The 22,392-nt window shown below is 45.7% G+C and overlaps 1 protein-coding gene across 2 annotated transcripts in view; it reads right to left on the reverse strand.

The window, feature by feature from the left end:
* The window catches only part of UGGT2 (UDP-glucose glycoprotein glucosyltransferase 2), a 1,472,699-nt gene that overhangs the window by 151,033 nt on the left and 1,299,274 nt on the right, over positions 1 to 22,392 (reverse strand). For both annotated transcript variants that reach the window (XM_085622547.1, XM_085622546.1), the window contains one exon: positions 21,485 to 21,667. In XM_085622547.1, coding sequence (XP_085478673.1) covers positions 21,485 to 21,667 — 183 coding nt within the window. The remainder of the gene's footprint in view (positions 1 to 21,484; positions 21,668 to 22,392) is intronic.

Genomic DNA, 22,392 nt, shown 5'->3' on the forward strand with positions numbered 1-22,392 from the left:
CCTTCCAACGAGTTGCCGTCTGGACCAGATTGAAAGCCGCTCTGAGATCCACGAACACAGCATATAATCTACCATTACTAATTACAACCGTTTTACAGTAAATTATGTGTAGCCTAAATATTTGATCAATAGAAGGAGGACTGGACTGGACGCCAGCTTGAAAGGGACATAAAACATCATGATCCTCAAGCCACTGCGGATGCCTTACGATATTTTTATAACCAGTTGTTCTGGTTTAGCCAACCAACATTGCTTATTATACCAGGAAGGTGCATCCATCCCTTTTGTTACACTGTTTATCTGCTTCGATATACAAGATTTTTTCAAGCTCCTCAAGTTGTGGGGAATTTCCCCTTTCTCTATTAAGGAAGATACTGGATTCAGATAGAGGTCAAGATTATTGCAGGCTCCTATACTTGTCTCAGCTAAATTATAGATGTGCCTAATGGTCTCTTCTGAGCGACTCTCAAAGCATCTTTGAATTCTAAGCTTATTGTGGGATAACTGGCATCTATTTTCCAAGTGTTGAGTGAATGTAACTATAGAGATATTCAGAGTAAAACCCAGGATAAGTTCTAGCGAATTATGGTCGCTATCTATTCTACTGATGAAGACCCTATCTAAGACACAGGGCCATAGTCTGACATCTACCAAATTATAATCAATTAAACTTGAGCAATTCTGTCTATAAAAGGTGGCCTTTCCGTTTCTATCTGAGTTTGTTCTGCTGTTACAAGCATGAATGCCCTGATTCAGGGTTACTGCGTTCATTTGAATTGGTAGGGCAGATAATTTCTTAATAGGGCGAAAAGTAAGGTTAGGGATAAGCCAAAAACCTATCTTTTTCTGACCGGGATGTACAAAAGGGAATATTTATAGGCTCAATCTGACAAAAACAGAAAAACAGAAAGGGAGAGGAAGTGAAAGGGCTATGGAGATGGCACCAAACAAACATTCCTGATAGAGTCAGGAAGAAGTCACACATTCAACCTCTCAGGACTACAGATACTGGCTAGAACCAAGTTGGACAATAGGTCAGTGGACTAAATAATTGAGCAACCTCGAAAAAGAATAGTTTCAGGAAGATTTTAGCCCCCTCTTTCAAGCAAACCAGCTAGAAGGAATGATCACAAAATAGTATATGGAGAACACTCTGCAAGCTCTTCACAGTCCGTGTCGTAAAACATATGGATCAGTCGCATAATGAAGTCAAGCTAGACAGTAGGAAAACTTTAAGTACAAAGTACTGGGTATGCATTCTCTAGTAGTTTCAATAAGTACTAAAATATTAACTATGCATGAATTACCTATGGGGTTTTGCTTCATGTTCATACTCTAATCAAACTATCCCAATCTAACTTCTAACCACACTTTTCCCTGCATGCCAACCTCTTGATTAACAGTTTCTATTCCCTGACAATCTGGGGACGTAGAATATGAATGCAATCCCTTACCTCTCCAGTATATGGGGGGAAAATGACTCTCAGGAGGCAGAGGTGAGGCGGGATTAGCGCTCCATTAAACAGGCAACTGTCATTCCCTCCTCAAGATCCCTCACCTACCATGTCTGTTGACTTAGGGAGCTCGGGGGTGGGAAGTGCTCTCTATGGGGCCCTCCTAATAGCAACTGCAGGTATGTTATGCAGAGAGCTTATTTTACCTGAAACATCTACTTTATTGTAAAAGACATACTTCCTATAATCTAAGAGAACATTCTGCCATTGTGTCAAGTGTTTCTGTTAATCACCAGAGTTTGCCTACACATAATTTCACACGTATATAGTACAGACCTCATCTTTGTCAGTGAATGCTGTATGATGTGCTGAGGCTCTTCATTTGAATGAAACATATTTAAAAAAAGGGTAGTGCATAATAAATGTTTTGATCATATTGCAGAAGAAATGTAGGCAAAAAGCTTGTGATAAAAATCCAGGCATAATCTGTAACTGGAGATTTGTATGCTACAGTCTTGTGGGATAGGAGACAAGAGCATGAAGGTGATCTTGAAAACGAGACTTGAGGCATTCCTACAGTTGCCAGACCTACTAAAGTGCATGTGAGGCAAGCAAATTGTAGTATCAAATGGCAACTGAATAAAGTTTTATATGATTAAATGAGTTGAATTTAGATGCATCTCCATCAAGACCTTCTTTTATGGATGGTGACAAGTTATATATTACTAACTGCGTTTTCATAAACATTGAAAAGTGGTGGATAGTGAGACAGCTAGAAACATTTAGCCACCTTCAAAATATTCATGAGCCCTCATGGGGTGTCGTAAAAGGAAGCCAGTAATGTTATGTTATTATGTTAACACATTTGTATAGCGCACAGCTGCCCCAGCAAAGGGGCGTCCCGGCGCTATTGCTACAGAGTCGCTAAGGAGACCGTGTATCAAGCACCCGGGTGACTCAGGTGGGGAAGAGGTAGGTTTTAATGGCTTTGCGGAATTAGGCAAGATTACTGATGCTCCTGATGCCCATGGGGAGAGAGTTCCAAAGCTTCGCGGCTAGAGCACGAAAAGAGAGCGCTTCTGCTTGGACCTTTCTTGTTTTCGGGACAAAAGCCAAGTGTTGATCTCTTGAACGTAGGCACCAAGTGGGAACATAGGATGTAAGGAGGTGCATCAACATGTCCGGGGCCTCCTGATTTAGGATTCTGTGAACTATACAAATGACTGGCATGATGGCATCTGCATGTTACTGAATCAGCAGTCCCGTCAGGTTGGGGCTTGAAATACCTAACTATTGTTAGTGGTCTCAAGGGGGAGATCCTAAAGTCTCAATGTTGCTTTTCCTCCACCCCCCCTTACAAGGGGAATGAAGTGATGGTATAGTTTCTGACTACACATAGAAGTCTAAGACCGGTAATAGTAATAATATATGGCAAGTGAGGCTTCTTAAAGAGCTGACAAGTTTGTCCAGCACCAAATAAAATAAATAAAATGCTATATCATTGTGTAACTGACCGGGGAAAAAGAAAAGCAAGGTGGAGGCTTTACTGACTAAGAAGAAAAGCTAAAAAAAAAAAGATAGTAAAAGTTACAGTTCACAGATCACATACATTCTTCTAATTTATGTTAGATGAGCACATGAAGAATACTCGCATGTGCTATCTGACTTTATTTGCATTCCACAGGCTAACAGGTAACTGTTAAGTGAAAGCAGCATTAAGAGACCACTAAGAAAACTGCTACAAAAGCTGCCAAGGAAGCTGTAGTACTGGCTACCAATGTGGGTAGAACACACACACTAGAGCGATACAGGGCTATAATTTCCACTTCTTGGGATAAAATCCTATTTTTAGGATAACGTGGAATAAATCGCAGCTCACAGCGTCACTAAGGAAAGAGTCTTCTCTTGATGGCTTTGCCTTTCGGACAATGTGTAATGAATATACTAAAATACAGTTTGTTTCCTTTTTGCCCACTTTTCCAAACACTTTTAAAAAAATGTGTCAGCTATGCTAAGAGATTTTCCTAGGAGGGGTTGTAGAGAGAAGCTCCTAAGTTTGGTTATGCTACAGGGTCCAAAAACCCTAAGCAAAGTTCTATTTTAAATAAGGATAGTTATTTTAACAAAAAAAAACAGTATCTATGAATTACAAATTTTATTATTGTTCTTTCAACACCCTACTTTACAGAGTATGGTTTTTCTTATTTAGAACAGTATGGGAAATTAAGTTGTTGTACAGTGACCAACTGGAAAACCAAATGAAGAGGAAGAAGGTGCTTATAAATATTTATGAAGTATTGTTTCCTGATTTCAAACTCGAAAATGTTTGACAATTTCATATGATTTAACTTGTGTTTACGTTTAAGCTGAAATTAACTTGTACAAAACAAATAATCTGATCAACCGATACATTTTTCTTAAAAATAATTGTGGACTACCAAATACCATTCTATGTGGCTGATAAGCACAAACATTATAAAAGGGAGGTAATTGCAAATGTTATATAAAAGTACTTGATATGAAATATTTTGAAATGGCAATTAAGAATAGTTTACGTACCTTCAATAACACTCTTTCTGTTGGATACTCTCTCTGACTGCAGATTTCTCACCTTTTGAACATTTCACTGGCTTCAGACTGTATCGCTAAAATCTTTAGCAGTACCCCTGAGCACCGGTAGGTGGCATTGTGGAGCTCCACTCAGACATAATTCCATTCCGGACGTGACATGCGGAGTCTCTTTTAAGCACCACCCATTCCAGCAGACAACAGTTGCTCTCTAAGCTGGCCTCACCCCTAGACGCACAGCCCGTCAGCAGATTTGCATTACCAGTGTCCAGATGTCTATTGAAACCTTTTCCATTTCACAGAGCAGGGAGGATCGGAGGGTCAGTGAGGTATCTGTAGTTAGAATGAGTATTCACCTGAAAGAATGTTACCGAAGGCAAGCAACCTGTTCTCCTGATGGATATTTCTGATCTCAGATTCCTCCTCTGTTGAAGGGATACCAAAACCGTACCTCCCAGGTGGTGTTTCTGTGAACTTCTTGGCCAATGTGTAGAAGATTTTGATAGAGAGCAAGACTCAGTGAGACATAGTTCTGTTCTGTACAGACTTGTCTTTTATCGCTGTGGTGAATCCAATAAGAAGTTGATTGCCCACTTAATGGTGTTTGGTATTACAGATAAAAAAGCTGAGATCTTTTTTAGGATCTAATCGATACAGTCAGTCTTTCTCCTTAGAGGGATGAGGCAGAGCAAAAAACGCTGGGAGGATGATGTTCTGCCTGAGGTGAAAAGGCGTCACCACTTTTGGAACGAAGAGGGTTTGGGTTCTCAATACTAACATGCCTGGAAAGAAAGTCATATATGGCAGGTTGACAGAGAGGGCCTGCATCTCACGCGCACTTCACGCTAATGTTATGGCGGTGAGGAAAGACGCACGTCACATCTATGTTATGGCAATGAGGAAAACTCTTGAGGGTGAGAAGCCATAATGGACAGTTGCATAGAGGTTCAAAGGGTGTGTGCATGAGGAATGCGAGGACTAGATTCAGGTCCGAGAGAGGCATAATGAAAGGAGTAGGTGAAAACATATGCAGCAAAGCTTTAAAAAAAATGCATCACTGTAGGTGATTTGAAGAAAGCAGGCTGATCTGGCAACTGTAAACAGGCCTAAAGAGCAGACAAATAACCTTTAATTGTGCCCAAGGCAAGCCCTTGCTTGGCTAGTGACAATACAAAAAGCAACACTTCGAAAAGTTTGGCCTGAAGTTGGTCAGTCTGCGGAGTCTTGCACAAAGCCACAAACAACCAGACTTTACCGATTTTGTGGAGGGACACCTGTCTGCCAATACAACATCAACCACCTCTACAGGGAGGCCGAATGCAGTCACATGCCGTCAACTCAATCTACAAGGATGTTGGTGAAGCTTGCACAGGCCCAAGTGCAAAACCTTGCCCTGCTTTTGCGACAGAAGATCATCCCAAGCGGCAGTCTGATTGGAGGACAGATGCTCATGCCCAGGAGTTCCAGGTACAACACGTTTATGGCCCAATCTAGAGCCACTGGGATGATTGGGTCCCGGTTATTCCTGATCTTCTTCAGAACTTTTGGGAGGGGAGGCAACATCTAAAAGGCAGGAGTCCAGAGCTCTACTCGAGGCAGAATGAGTCTCTGAGAGAAGGAGGTCTGAGAAGTACAAGTTACTTACCTTCGGTATTGATATATCTGTAAGAACATTAGTAGTGATAGATTCCTTACCTTAGAATAACCCCCAGGCGTCAGACTGGATCCAGAAAGTTTTCATCAGCAGTACCCCTGCCCGTCGGTAGGCGTCGTAACGTGGCTCCACGTGCGTCGTTGGCGTAATCGGCGCCGAGATGACTTCGCTGGAGCTACTTAGACGTGCCCACGCACGCTGACGTCAGTTCTGTACACGACTTTCCGCGCCAGGAACGCAGAGCCATGCAAGAAACTGACCACTGGTGCCATGAAACTAGGGCCCTGAAAGGGATGACTTTAACCCTAGAAATCAGTTCACAGAACGGGGAGGATGGGTGGGGCGGTAAGGAATCTATCACTTCTAATGTTTCTTACAGATATATCGTTACCGAAGGTAAGTAACTTGTGCATCTGAAAGAAACACGTAGTGATATATTCCTTACCTTAGAATAGATACCCCAGAAATACCAACCGCGGTGGTGGGGGTGCGAACGAAGATCACACCAGAAAATCCTGGAGGACAGAACGGTCAAAGAAGCCGTCTCTCCGGACTTGGCTGCCCAGGCAATAATACTTAGTAAATGTGTGCAGCGAGGCCCACGTAGCTGCCTGACAGATGTCATACAAGGGAACTCCCCGTCCCAAAGCAGTAGTGGCTGCCGTCGCCCTGGTAGAATGAGCGCGCAGCCCCACCGGAGGCTCCTTTTTAGCAGAAGAATAACAAACCTTTATGCACAGAATGACCCGCATGTGCACGGCTCAACCTTTCTTGGCGCCCACGTAGCCAATAAAGAGCTGGTCATCCACCCAGAACTGTTGTGTGCGGTTCAGAGAATGAGAGCGCACGTTTTGGGTCCAGACGGTGGAGCCTCTCTTCCTCTTTTGAGGGATGCGGAGGCGGAAAGAAGGTGGGCAAAGTGATGGTCTGCCCGATATGAAAGGCAGTAACAACCTTTGGGAGAAAGGATGGACGAGTTCTTAGAACCACTTTATCTGGATGGACAGAGAGAAAAGGAGGTTTAGAAGAAAGAGCCTGGAGCTCACTCACTCTTCTGGCAGAGGTGATGGCCACCAGGAAAGCTGTCTTTAAAGTGAGAAGACGAAGAGGACATTTGTGAAGTGGCTCAAAGGGAGCACACATCAGATATGTCAAAACCAGGTTCAAGTCCCACTGAGGCATTATGAATGGAACAGGAGGGAAAAGATGAGTAATACCTTTCAAGAATCTTTTGACAACAGGGGACTTGAGAAGGGAAGGCTGATCTGGAAGCAGCAGAAAGTCTGAAATGGCCGAGAGATAGCCCTTGATAGTGCCCAGAGCAGAGCCCTGCTGGGCCAAAGAAAAAAGGAATAGAAGGTCCTCTGAAAGGGGGGTAGAAAGGGGATCCACAGCCTTTGCTGTGCACCATGCCACTGACCTATTCCACCTGCAGGCGTATATCCCCTTAGTGGAAGGACGCCTGGCTGCCAAGATTACATCACAAACTTTGGGAGGCAAGTCAAAAGACGTCAACTGCCGCCGCTCAATCTTCACGCAAGGAGGTGGAGGCTGGACAGGTTCGGGTGGAAGACCGTCCCCTGTTGCTGCGACAGAAGATCCTCCCGAAGAGACAGTCGGATCGGGGGATCGATGGCCATGCTGAGTAGCTCGGGATACCATACTCTTCGAGCCAGGCCAGAGCCACAAGAAAGACCTGGGCCCGGTCGCGCTTGATCTTCTTTAGCACTCTGGGTAGAAGTGGTATAGGCGGAAAGGCGTATAGTAGACCACAACTCTACTCGCAATGAAAAGCGTCGCCTAGCGAGTGCCGCCTTGGAAATTCCAACACGCAGAACTGATGACATTGAGCGTTCTCTCCGGTGGAGAATAGTTCTAACCAGGGCTCTCCCCACTGCTGAAAGAGACCTTGAGCCATGTCCGAGTGCAGACGCCATTCATGATCCAGCATGCACCGGCGGCTGGGTTCGTCTGCCATGTCCAGAGATGCAGAGCCTCCTGACATAGGGTCACCGACCCCACCCCGCCCTGGTTGTTGCAGTACCACATGACGGTGGTGTTGTTTATGAACACCTGTACTACTCTCCCCTTGACAGAGGGAAGGAAGGCTTTCAGTGCAAGTCGGATAGCCCGAAGCTCCAGATGGTTGATATGGAGCAGGGACTCCGCCAGAGACCAGAGTCCTCTGATCTCCGCCTCTCCCATGTGGCTGCCCCATTCCAGAAGGGACATGTCCGTCACCACTGTGTGTTCCGGCTGGGGAAGGGAGAGGGATCTGCCATTGACCCTAACGCGATTCATGAGCCACCACTGCAATTTTTGTGCAGTGCCCTCCGAGATCTGGACATGATCGGACAGGTTGCCCTGATGCTGTGCCCACTGGAACTTCAAGTCCCACTGCAGAGCCCGCATATGCCATCCGGCATGATCCACCAACAGGATGCAGGAGGCCAACAGACCCAGTAGCCAGAGGGTCATCCTGACCGAAACCCGGGATAGAGGCTGAAAGATCGGAATCACAGCCTGAATATCCTGGACTCGCTGCTCGGGAGGATAAACCCGAAACTGCGCTGAATCCAGAACCACTCCAATGAAAAGGAGCTTCTGAGAGGGAATCAGGTGCGACTTCGTCACGTTGATGGAGAACCCCAGCAAATGCAGGAGGTCGGCCGTAGTCTGGAGGTAGGAGACGACTGCCTGGGGGGAGCCCGCCTTCAACAACTAGTGGTCAAGATAAGGGAAGACTGGGACCCCTGATCTGCGCAGCTGAGCTGCGACCACCACCATCACTTTCGTGAACACCCGAGGGGCGCTAGTAAGGCCAAAAGGGACCACAGTGAACTGAAAGTGCTTGTGGCCTACTGTGAACCACAGGTAACGCCGGTGGGCCGGCAGGACGGGGATATGAAAGTAAGCGTCCTGAAAGTCCAACGCTACCATTCAATCTTACGGGTCCAGGGCAGACAAGACCAGGGCAAGTGTAAGCATCTTGAACTTCTCCTTCCGGAGGAAGCGATTGACGTTCCGAAGGTCTAATATAGGACGGAGACCCTTGTCCTTCTTGAGGACCAGAAAGTAGTGGGAATAACAACCACAACCTACTTCTGGCCCAGGAACACGCTCGATGGCTCCCTTTGCCAAAAGGGCCGTGACTTCCTGCTGAAGAAGCGCAAGATGGTCCCCCGACATGCGGTGGTATTGAGGTGGCATGGCTGGAGGGGAAGTCTCGAAGGGGAGGGAGTAGCCCCTTTGGACAATTTGCAGCACCCACTTGTCCAATGTGATGTTGCACCAGTGGGGGAGATGATGGCGAATTCTGCCGCCCACTGGCGTTTGATGGGACTGAAAGGTCGGAGTAGCAAGGCTTGGCAGTGGATACTGCGGGTGGAGGTGGACTGACCTGCCAGCTGGCCCCCAGAACCCCCTTGACGATTCCCACGTCCACGCTGAGGATGTTGCTGCGCAGGCCTGTGGCTCTGGAACGAATGTGTTGGGGCACCCCTTCCGTGGCCATGAAAGGAGCGAAAAGCGGAGGGTGGAGGAGGGCGAGTGGCCGACAGGCCCAAGCACTTGGCCGTAGCCCTTGAGTCCTTAAAACGCTCCAACGCACTATCTGCCTTATTGCCAAAAAGGCGAATGCCATCAAAGGGCATGTTCATCAAAGTGTTCTGGACATCCCCTGAGAAACCAGTTGTCCTCAGCCAGACGTGGCACTGAAGCGCCACCGTCGTGGAAATCGCCCTGCACAGCCGACAGTATCAAGCCCACAACGACTAGTGAGCTTTGCTGTGTCTCTCCCAGCTGCTATAGCTTGGGAGAGTACTGGCCGTGCCTCCTCCGGACAGTTGGGCAGCACCTGCGCAACCGTATCCCACAGAGAGTGGGAATAACGGCCTAAGAGGCATGCAGTGTTTACCGACCGCAGCCCTAAGCTGGCAGAAGAAAACAGCTTCTTGCCAAGCTGCTCCACCTTTTTGGATTCCTATCCAGAGGTGCGGAAGGGAACGTGCTCTGGGAAGCAGTGGCTTGGACAACCAAGCTCTTGGGAGTGGGGTGTTGGGAGAGAAAGAGGGGGTCGCCCGCAGCCGGACGATGGCAGCGGGCCACGTTCCTGTCCACAGGATCCCCTGTGTTGGGCCTGGACCAAGTGCCCAAAAGTATGTCAGAAAGTGCGTCATTAAAAGGCAGCAAGGGCTCCGAAGACGTTGCCGCCGGCTGAAGCACTTCTGTCAGGAGGTTAGTCCTGACGGCCACTGTATGGAGTTTGAGGTGGAGGGCTTCGGCTGCCCTACGCACTACCACTGCGTAACTGTCTCCCTCCTCTGTAGCCACGGTAGGAGGAGACAGCATGCCAAGTTCAGGTGAGGTGTCAAGACCACTGGCATCCCCCAAATCCTCTACTCAGTCCGGATCATAATTACACTGTTGTGTGAGAGGGTCCTAAGACCCCTCCCAGTCCTCCCCTTCCTCCGAAGTCTGCAAAACAGGCTGAAAATAAGGAGGACGGACACAGGGGAAAAAGTACCCCATCGGCGTCGGAATCGGCGCTGAGCGACGCCGATCCGGCACCGTGTCCGGTTCAGGGCTGAAACTGGGGTCGACTTCGTCCCGAGGAGCGGGCGACGTCGGAAGTGGTGCCGGTGGGGTCGACGTCGGTGGAGGTGTTATAAGGTCAACCGGCGTCGACCGGGGTCCGGTCCCGGATCCCGGGGGGTCCTGCGGTGCTAGAGCCGCCGGTGACGCCGGGGCCAGAGCCACCGGCGATGGAAGGACAGGACCCCCAATCGGGCCCGTAGGTGCACCGGCGGGGCCAGACGGCCCAAAGAGTCGGGCCATGGCAGCAAGAAACTCTTGCACCTGAGCAGGCATCGCCGACGGACCCGGAAAGGGTGGGTAGGCCAGCTGCGACGTCTTAGGCTACGCCGGAGCCACGGGGGTGGCACCACCCGCACTCTCAGCCGCATGGGCGAGGGGAAGTCGAGGAGCGACAACACTTCTTCGACTTCTTTTTGGAATGCTTCGACTTACCTGACCCTGAGTGCAAAGACTTAGATCCAGAGGAACGATGGTGACGGCTCCGCGACCAGTTCTCGACCTCCCAAGGGACCGGGACCTTGAGTGGCGCGGAGCAGACTGCTGGACTTCCAGCAACTTTTGGGACTGCTTCAGCAAAGTCTTCGGCGCCATGGCCTGGCAGTCGGGCATGACTTGGAGTCGTGGTCGCGCCCCAAGCAGTAGAGACACACGCGGTGTGGGTCCGTCACCGACATCATGCGGTGAAAGTCCCCACAGTCCTTAAAGCCAGGCATCTCTACGACACCAGGAGTCGATTGACTCAAAGAAATTGAGACAAAAGGCCTTGAAAAAACTCAGTCAAAAAGTGGCTGGGGGTACTTGCTCTTCCCGGATCTGCGCTTGCTGGCGCGGAAAAAGAAAGAACTGACATTAGCGCGTGTGGGCGCGTCTAAGTAGCTCCAGCGACGTCATCTCGGCGCCAACGACGCACACGGAGCCACATGACGACGCCTACCAACGCGCAGGGGTACTGCTGACAAAAACTTTGCGGATCCAGTCTGACGCCTGGGGGTAATTCTAAGGTAAGGAATCTATCACTACGTGTTTCTTTCAGATACTATAGCACACAAAAGTGTTGACATTGCATGCTCCGCGTGGTGGCAAAAAGATCAAGTCAAGATTTTCCTAGTTGCAGAAGGTACCTTGCGCCACAACCAGATGTAACTGCCATTCGTGATCCCAGCCTTTGACAGATGAATTCATCCACCAAGGCATTTAGAGATCCTGCCAGGTGGTGTATCACCAGGAAAATCCCCTATTGTTCAAGCCACTACCAGAGGCGTAGCAACTCCTGACACAGGGTCCATGACCACACCCAGCCATGCTTGTTGAAGTACCACACACTTGTTGGTGGTGTTATCTGTAAGCACCTGCACTAGTTTCCGTTTGATAGATCTCACTAAGGCATTCAACGCCAAGTTGATGGCCCATAGCTCAAAGAGGTTTATGAGAGCTGGGCCTGGGCTGGTGTTATGGTTCTCCTATGCGAACAATCAAAGACTCCATAAAGAAGACACACTACTTGGACAGCATAGAACTTAATAACAATCCTAGTAAGACACTTGAATTAGATCATGCTGTGGTATTTCGAACATTAGACACCAGCAATAGAGATAAGGTAGCTTGTTTCTCTACATAGACTGAGGAAAGGCAAAAGACCCTGCATATGTAAATATCAGGAGCCGTTGACCAGGACGGCGTAAAAATAAGGAACATTGCATATATAAATATCAGGAGCCGCTGAACAGGACGCAATGTTCGGCATAAATCACAGTTTCTTTACTATCTAACCATGTCATTTCTCAGTTTCAGGCCATTCCGTGAGAGAAGACGTCGGCTGCCGTAACGCTAAAAAAAAGGCCACGCCCTCTTCTCGTACACAGATTATTCCCGGTGTTGCAAGGACAGGAGGTTCTAATTTCTTGCTGGTGTTTTGTGTTCAGTGAGGGGAGATAGTTTCTGGTGTTCCAGGGCAAAGAAGCATCCAGATTCTTCACTGCGGTTCAATTATCCCTTGAGGCTTTGCCTGTAAACCACCGTCTTATTTTTTCAGTGGTGCAGGTAGGACAGTTATTTTACATTAGATTGAGACAAGTTAACCATTATTTAACCATGAAGTAACCTGTGTGCAGAGATAACAGTAACTGATTTTGTCTCTTAAATCACTATCAGGAAATTATTGAGAATTGATCATTTTAGTCCTGAGAATTTGGTGAATATGAGAACATTGCTTTATGTGACATTCTTGAAGTGAACTTTTGGGGCATTTTGGATATATTGTGAACTGGACCATTGTTTGAACTTGAACTTTCCTGAAATATATTGAGAGTATCTATAATCCTCCACGAAAATATAATTGATCTTCAGTTGCATACTTCACAAGAACATTAATAGAGATATTAGTTGTTGAATCACGTATTTTCTTTTTACAGGTAAATTGAGAGTAAGACAGTCCTTAATATTTTGATCTGTTTAGAATACGATAATTCATAAGTATAAGTCTGAGATTGTTAACCTTCATTTAAGGTCTCCCTCCCCGCAGTAACCTCCCTAATTTGCCTTCCCTTCATCTGGTCATTCTGATACTCTGTGCGTAGAATATCAGATTCGGAAGAAGGTGGGCCTCTTGAGGGTACTGCTCCCGAGTAACATGGATCGTGCGTGACAGCTGGAGACAGGCACCTCTAATCTCCACCTCTCCCAGATGGTCTCCCCAACCCAGAATCGATGTATCAGTGACCACTTTTAGTTCTGGGTGGGATACAGAGAGGGACCTGCCACTAATCCAATCACAGTCCCGCAAGAATCACTACAGATCATTAGTAGTCTACTCTGAAATTAGGAAATAGTTGCAAAAGTCCTTCTGGAGGAGCCTTGATATGACACCAGGCATGCTTGACCAGCACGATGCAGGAGGCCATCAGTTCCAGCAGCCTCAGTGATCTTCATTAAGTACCAAGACAGAGGCTGGAACATCTGAATCATAGCCAAAATGTCCTTGTCTCTCAGCTTTGGGGGGAAGGCATAAACCTGCACTATGTCCAGAATAGCTCAGATGAAAGGGGGGGGTCTATGAAGAAGTCAGGTGTGACTTCGGGACACTGATAGGGAATCCCAAAGATGTCAATAAGTTTGCTGTAGTCTGAAAGTGGGTGACAGGTGCCTGGAGCAAGCTTGCTTTCAGTAGCCAGTTGTCAAGGTAGAGTAAGACTGGAACCCCTGAACTCCAAAGATGCATCCGAGGGGCACTGGTTAGGTCAAAAGGGAGCACACCAAACTGAAAATGCTCCTGCCCCACTATGGACCATGAATAGTGTCTGTGGGCCTTCAGGACGGGGATGTGTAAATAAGCGTTGTGCATGTCCAATGCTAGTCTTCAGGGTCAATGGGAGACAGGAATTGTGCCAGAGTGAGCATCTTGAATTGGTCCTACCATAGGAAGGCATTGAGAGGGTGAAGATCTATAATAGGTTGAAGGCCTACATCTTTCTTCGGCACAAGGAGGTAGTGGAAGTAACACTCTATTCCTACTTCTGAGGCTAGAAACCTCTCTATGGCCCCTTTGGGCAAAAGGACCATCACATTCTGCTGCAAGAGAGACAGTTGGTCCTCTGTCAGCTGCTGTGAGGTTGCTGCAATATATGGTGGGGTTAAAAGAAACGGAAGGGCGTAACCCAGCTGGACAACTTGTAGGACCTATTTATTTGAAGTGATGGCTTGCCACACTGGGAGAAAATGTTGAATCCTGTCTCTAAAAAGATCGCGTGAAACTTGAAGGGCAAACTAAAGAAGTATTGCTGCTGTTCCAACTGGGAGACCAGGGGACTGGGCTGCATGCTGCCCTTATTGCCCACATTGTCTGTGGATGCCTCTACCACAAAAAGGCAGTAGGGTTTGCTGGGCTGGTTACATGGGTGGATGCTGGCAGTATTGAATACTCCTACCATAGTGACAAAAGTTGCAGAACTGTGATGGAACGGATGCGTTGGAGCAGACTGGGTCAAAGTGCATGCTCTGGTGTTGCTGTATTTCAAGCTCTCAAGAGAAGAGTCTGCATTTTCGCCAAAGAGGTGAGAGCCAACCAGTGCATATCCATGATGGAAGATTAGACATCCCCTGAGATGCTCGTAGACCTCAACCAGGAGGGTCTCCTGAGTGTCACATTGGTAGTAAGTTCCCAACCATGGCAATCTGTGGTGTTTATCCCAAAAGTAAATTTCGAATTTAGCAGCATTGCAGTCATACTGAGTGGCTTGTGTAAGGGTGGCACATAAGCCATCAGGGTCAGCAGGTATAACCTGAGCAACAGAATCCCAAAGGGCAGGAGAATAGCGGCCCATTAAGCAGCTGACATTAATGGCCCGCAGAGCCAGTGTGGTGGAAGAGAAGATGTGTTTTCTGAACGTTTCAAGATGCTTGGATTCTCTACCCGGTAGGTTGGTAGGCAAGGCACTGGGTTTGACCTTGCTTGAAGAAGCCTGAATAATCAAACTCTCTGGGGTCGGATGTTGCATTAGGGAGGCTGGATTACCAGGGCAGGGTGGTGGCATCTCGTTATCTGCTCAATTATCAGTGATCTGAAACATGACTTTGCCCATGTCTCAAGAAGAATGTCTGTGAGGGCCTATTTAAAAGGTAGTAGGGTCTCATTATTAATTTGTCCAGTTTGGAGAACATTGTTTTTTACCCCCATCATGGGACACTGGCGATCAAGAACCTCAGATGCCTTCACAACTGCAAAGGAAGCACTTTCTCTGGCAGCCAGCCCAGGTGGAGGGACCAATCTAGTGTCCGAAGAAGAAACTAGTTCACTGGCATCTTGCAGTTTAGATTCCCTTTGTCTTCAGTATAGGGTTGAGTAATTTCATAATTACAGTAATTATCAAAATCTGTGCCAAACAGATTGTGAATGATTTGGGCATTTCCTTGAGGCAAGGGCAATATATCAGAGTTGATTGATTGCCAGAAGGCTGCGACCCTGTGGGATCAGGGAGCAGCCTCAGTTGAAGAGGAATCAACTTGGAGTAGGAGAGAACAGTTGGTTGCTCTTCATCGTTCAGTGTAGACATCGGCGTCGATGGTCCGGGTTCTGATGTGGGATATGGTGCCAAGACTGACGTCAGCACTGAAGCTGGTAGTGGCTATTCACAGGTTCAGAGGTTCCAGCTTGCAAAGAGGACGGACCCGCCTGCAGATGTCCAGGTAAAGGCCCTTGCGGTTCCTTGGATCCCGGAGGTGCGCCAGAAGGAGCCAGCAGCGTGCCGAAGAGATGAAGCATAGCTTTACACTACTCATGGATTTGCTGTGGCTTCACAAAGGGACCTGGAAATTTGGCTTAAAAAGGTGAGGAACCTGCAGCTAGAAATATCCATCAGACGTTTCGGATTTAATAAAAGAATGCTTCATTGACGTATTGGGTATTAAAAGCACCTAAAGCAGCTGTCAGATTTCCTCTACTATTTGAAATAGAAAACATACAAATCATGGATGTGAATTCTTCAATTACATTTGATAAACAGTAAATAATGTAGGCATTACCTACTTTACACCTTTCACTTATCTGTGCCATTATAGGCAGCCCCTTATCCATATGCAAATCAGTCTTGGCTTTCCCATATAGCCTCACTGTAGCACTGAGCACTAGGTCACATGCCCTCTGAACAGAACCCAAGCAACCCCAATCATGTTGTGACCTTGCTAGGCCCCATCAGTGAAGTGCAGCTTGACTCCATATGGCACATCTTGTTGAGTCATTGTTGGAAACTCAAAAACCATGGCATTAATGTTAGACAAATGTATAAACATTTTTATGTGATAATCTACCATTTACTGGCTAGAGCACAGAAAAGATAGTGTAGCACAACTCCTACATCAGGATTACCAATCTTGCTCCAGATCTGTAACAAAGAGCATTATTATTAGTGGTGGGCAACTGCCCACCTCAGAGAATAATAATTCTTCTAATCAGGGTCAGCCGTCAAACTCACTAAATTACCCTGAGTTGAAACCCCTTGTAGGCTTTGGCACAGATCATACCAGCCTAACTTAGACCAATGTGTAAACTATTTACACAGAACCAAAATGGTAATAAGGTCAAAACAACAAACAATAAAAATCCCAAGCTGAGTTAGTAAAAATAAAGTACAATTTAATAAACAAAAATGACACCAGAAGGCAAAAGAATCCAATAAGGAAAACCAGAGATATGAATTTTCACAGTTTTAAGTAGAAATAGCACCAAAAAGCAGTAAGCACCAATGATAGTCTATGCAAACTGCAGACCAGGACTTTAGCACAATTTCAGGCTATTGCGATGGAGTCTGAGTCAGATGCACCAAGTGCATTAGTTCCATTGAAAGTCTGGTAGTCAAAAAGTTTGAAAATGTGTTCAGTCTCACTTCAAAAATGGACTTTGACACTTTCTTAGTAGAAAAATGTTGACATTTCTCCTAAGGTCCAATGCAGAATAAGCTGTGTCACTTTTTCAGAGGTTCGCAGATCTTTGAGTTGGATGAAGCTGAAATCCAATTCAACACTGTAGAACTGGTGGTCGGATACTTTTCGCAGCGGGTCCTGTTAAAGCTCAGGTGGAAGGGTTTTCAAATGTTTCCAAACTTTCTTTTGGTGTCCAAACGACCACAGGAGTACATGCCTAAAGCACCCAGGACCTCAGGGGAAGACCCTTGCAGAATTTCAGCCAGAGGCTCACATCAGAGTTCAGTGGAGGTCCAGTTGCAACTGGGCCACAGCGCACTTTTGATGGGTTGAAATGCTACCTTGAGCAATTGACAGTAGGTAGACTATTTGTCAGCATTCTTCCCATCACCATTTGTATGTTTGATGTAACCTCTCAGTCGCCAAGGGTATGCGTAGACAGGGTCCTGTGCTCACTGTGCCACTGGAACCAAGCTGCACCAGACTGAAGAGGCCCAAATAGGATGAAACGGGTCTTGGGTTGCTTGCGTTCCAGTTCAGTGAGGGCCTGGCTTGTCAGTTTGGGATAGGCTCTTCCTATTGGAGCAGGACTGAGGCTGATTTGCATACGGCTGGGTCCAATCTGAGGTGACATTGTGGACAAAAACAATGGTTTGAGATGATACCATGAGAGATGGTAAGTGGTTACACTATTTGTGTAAAAATCATGAAACACATGCATCAAGTAGTTGATAGAGTTAGTGAGGGAAGAAGTTAGAGCAGTTTGGTTGTGGCTGTGTTGGGAGAGGAGGAGAGCTGCGGCTATGGATGCTGCCTTCCCCTAACAATACTCTTTCCTTGGACCAAAGAAAAAAACTGGTTAGAAGGCGGGAACAGAGGGGAAAGCTTTTGATTTATGGAATGTTGTATCCTGAAAAATCAAAGATCTCAGTATTAGTGAAATTACTGAGTGGATAAAGTAAGATCTCGGAAAGAGGAGTGTCCTCTATGATAGAATCTGCTTTATAACCAAAAATCCTCTCAGTGTTGAATCCGCAGTCACTATATATGATTTAACATCACCACAATATCCTTTGCAATGCATCCAAATGTGCCATTGGATGAACATTCCGTGTACTTGGACTGGCTAGCATTGTTTGTGATGTTCTGACCCAGTCAGAGGATTTGGCAGAGTTTAGCAGTCCTTGAACAACTGGGAGAATGGTCCCTTCTTGGGATAAGGAAGTGTGACTGTGACCAGATTTGCCTTTTCCCACAAAGCATAGGTAAAGCATGAGGGCAAACAAGTGGTGTCTGTCATCCGCAGGGACAAACTGGCAAAAAACGTGCACCCCGTTTTATCAATTCACTTTGACGCTCAATCTGTTTTAGAGGACAGAAAATAATTTGGGATCTATTTTACTGACAGAGCTTCAACCACCAGGCTCTAAGGAGAGGAATGCCCTAACAAAAATTTGGGGTCACAGGAGTGGGCCTACATAAGGGGTTGAGCAATCAATCTCTTCAAGGCAGGTGAGGAAAATGGCTTTTCTAAGGTGGGCATTATAGGATTCAACAGGAAATCATTAGGACTAAGTAATGGCTCCAAGGATGAAATGCAGGGCTGTAAAATCAAAGTCAACAAGTTGGACTTGACCTTTAGAAGAGGCAAATAAGATTCCAAAACAGTGGCATTTCTTATGACAGAGACAAATAAGCAGAACCATTCAAAGAGGGGCTTGAAGGGCATGGACATTTATTTTCAGAAGAGGTATAATGGCAACAAACAGTCTGGGGGTCAAGGCAGAGGCCAGTATCAGTGTAATGAGAGAGCAGCAACTGGTACGCCTCGCTACCATTATCTTCATTGCATGGAAATTCAAACCGGCATCTATGATGCATCAGAATGCAGGCAAATTCAGCTCCGCGCACAATCTTTTGTGCCCCTGGATGGTGTTCCGCAAGAGGTTTATACTCAAACAAGGTCCTTATCACCAAAGCAAAACTTTGCTCTATTAGGGGTAAGTGTTATAGAGTGTCCAAAGCTTGTATATTGATTTGGGCTTAGTTAAGGGTATGACTCAAGGCGACACCAACTGGCCCTGGAGCTGCTATGGAAATCGCATTGGCAGTAGGCAGATTAGATATATAGTTTGGTTGCAGGCGACACCCCAGAGTGGAGAGAAGCTCCAAAAATATAAAAAATAGTCTGCTAAAAAGTCTCAAAGAGGTGTTGGCAGAAGGGGAAAGGAACTTTGGCTCCAACTTATCCAAGACCAGCATAGGCTCTGGAAATTAGGTGAACCTAGCACCAAGGAACTACATCTTTAGCTCTCGCCTGGGAGCAGGTTCTCCTCTTGTGAGATGAACAGGACCTGTTTTCCCACTGCCTCATTTTTGCTTTTTGTGGTTAGGAAATCCCCATTTCCACAATTTACCTGTAGATGACTGGGTCTAGGAAGGCTCGCTATAGCATGCCTTTGGCCCGGAAGAGTGTCACCTACTTCCCCAGAACCTCAGCATGCATCAAAGCATATTTGTTACATTAGCTGTGATCAAGCTGAAGACTCAGGCACTACACTTGCTTACTATGAAGAACAGAAATTTACAATTGATTATTACTAGAGAGATAGGGCTTAATGCCCAACACCTTTTGATGTAGATATACTCGCCACAATACAGTGCCTACTAATATGGATAGTAATAAGCCCTAAAATCTTAAAAGAGGGATATTGGAATTCACATTTTAGGAGCATTAAAAAAAGGAACCGAATATCAGCAAGTAACTTACGTTATTTTTCAAACAAAAAAAAATAGCAATATAAAAAATGGGAGAGGAAAGAGAAATATGGGAAAAGAGTATAATTATATGCAGAACATACATTCATGAGAGGCACTCTTTTTCAGTTCCTTATATTTTTTGTTTAATGTTCTGCATGCCATTGTCAGCAAACTGCTAAAGGGAGTCAGGGAAGGTGGCAGTAGGTGCTCAGACAAGGCGTTGAACAGGTAGGACTGGGATACTGTTCTTCAAACTTTCTGTGGGAAAAATTGTGAGTGTGTCAGACAGCAAAGGTCTGTAGGGTTGAAGTCAACTGAGAAGGTTAGTGGTTCATTCACTAGCCTTGGGCAACTGATGGGCCATGCTTGAGGACTAAGACTTGCATAGAAAAATGAGTAAGAACATGGATTTATGGCTCTGTGACATTCACAAGCTTCCTTTTCGTAGTTTTTTTTTGAAGTGATGGGTGTTCAGCTCTCTATTGAATTTATGAAATCTCCCTTGAATTCTAGTTGAGCAGGATGGGCTACAAGGAAGAGCCATGGAGTGAACAGGTCTACCAACAAAACTTTTGTATCATGCTGAGTGCATGGCCAGCAGTATCAGTGTGACCAACCTCATGCATCTGGGTGGCTATTAGGGCAGGAAGACATTCTAGAAGTGACCTGAGGTGTGATTGTGCAGAGTCTAAATAAGTACAAAAAGATTTATTTAAAGCCACATACATGGCAGAGTGCCCTGTCCTCCAAACTGCCGGTTTGCCCACTATCTTTAGAGTTGGGTGAACTGTCATTTTTCTGTTGGCAGAGCCCTTGTGGTTGGCTCCACTGGTGGAAACCCTTGACAGATGATTCAACTAACAATGGGTCATCAGTTTGAGTACCTCTGACTGGCCACCTTGGCCCTTCCAATGTACTTTTTTCATGTTGGTGACCGCCAGGAAAACAAATGACCCCCAAACAACCATTTAGTTTTGTTGACCAAAAACAGCCTACGCTGTTGGAATTTGTTTTTGAAGAACAAAAAACATTGCCATGCGAGTACTGTGAATAAGTTGACTGTACTACAAATATTTATTACCTTCAGATTAGCTGGCGTGGCGAAAGCTCCTCTAAAACCAGAACTATCTCAATAGTGCAGGCCATACTCTGCCAGGGCAGCAGAGTACAGACCTCAAGAGTCCTGGTGAAATGAAGTACCACCTTCCAAGGGCTAAATAAGTCAACGTCTGCTATATTTCTTCAACAGTAGCCATTTAAATTTCCTGAGGGATAAGCTAGAGGCCTCTCAAAAAAGTTAGGAGATGGCTGATGTGAAATTGGCCTTTCTGGAAGTTCTTTTTTTGGTAGCTCGTTGTAAACTGTGATGCAGTTTTCAAGTCTAGAGATTACTACCCTTAGCACAAAGGCAACTTTCTGGGGAAGCTTCAGAAGGAGAATGATCTCTTGCTGTTGGCAAAGGTGGTGCAGGTGGAAGAAAACATTCCTGGTGATGGCACGGAATCTCTACAATCTGAAATTTGAAACCGAATCTATTTGAAGGAGACTCTCAGTTCCCATCACTTATAATTTTCTCTCTGCATTTTAGGTGTTCTCATTGGCCTCTGTATCCCCCTCTAACGTGTCAAAATAAAGCCTTACCAATAATGGAGTATCATACCAGTCTGCATAGGTATGTATGTGATTAAGTGCAGACTTGAGAAAGTGGGACATAAGAGACTGCCATAAAAAGGATTACATAACAATATGGATTTTTAAAAATGTTTTTGTGCCCCAAAGACAAGTGCAACTGAAAATCAACTTCCCACATTGGGAGCATCCTGAAACGAAATGCTCAGTCTGTAATCTGGTCAGGTTAACAATGAAAGCTTTCAACTGCAGTAACTGCTTCCAAGTACAGCTATGAGCTTTTGCCCTCCCATAACTAACCTACACAGCAGAAAAACATTTCACAAAAATGAGTGCATCAAAGTGAGTGACATTTGGGACATTACTGTATTATTTAGCAATTGTATAACAAAATATCTTTTATAATTACCTGGTCTGCATCAACAAATATTATTTTGTCAATAGCTAGTGGAAAGAGTACATCCAAAAAGAGAATTTTGTAACCCCAGATAATTCTTTGTTTTTCAGTCTGCTGGTGAAGCCAGCGAGGCCACTTGTACTGCACCAACTCATACTGAAATCCATATTCTTGAGCCATGTGAGGAATATACTCCTGTAAAACAGAAAAGTCAGAAAAGTCAGAGTACATATGATTATAAACATTTTGAAATTTTGAAGTCTCCTTTTTTATGTAGGTCTCACCATATATTATACATATACATATATACATATATCTACATATATATATATATTATCTACTGGCGGTCGCCAGTAGATAGTTATAGTTAGGACCGTGTTTCCATAGGAAATCTGAAAATTCTATTTTGAATAACTTTTGCGCCGGTTGACGAATCCTCGCGAATTTTTCAAAATAGGTGGGGTGCTCCGCTCCTATCCTGAAAGTCTCGGGGTGATTCGTCAAGCGGGGGCTGAGAAAAAAGGGGGGTCCCAGAACGCGTTTTCCACATGCAATTTGCCATAGGAACCTTTAATCGCAGCTACAGCCCGAACTGCTGAACGGAATTACACCACATTTGGCAAAAAGGTAGCCCTTGGTTCACACTAGTGCCTTTTGGTTCAATGGTGTAAATCCGTTCAGTAGTTCCTGAGAAAATCAAAAGTAAAATCATAGATATATCTGGGCGGAGCCTAACCACACATCTCATCGTGAGATCTGATTGGCTGTAAGCACTTCATCCATGAAGTGTTGGCAGCCATCTCGGGACCAATATACATGATAGCACCTCATTAAAAAGCATTGCAGTTAATAGAAGGTTTTAAGACTTTAGTTACATTATAAATCATTTGTTTATGGTACCATACTCATTTTAGGAATTG

The sequence above is a fragment of the Triturus cristatus genome, chromosome 8 (genome assembly GCF_964204655.1).
Source record: "Triturus cristatus chromosome 8, aTriCri1.1, whole genome shotgun sequence".
Lineage (NCBI taxonomy): Eukaryota > Metazoa > Chordata > Amphibia > Caudata > Salamandridae > Triturus > Triturus cristatus.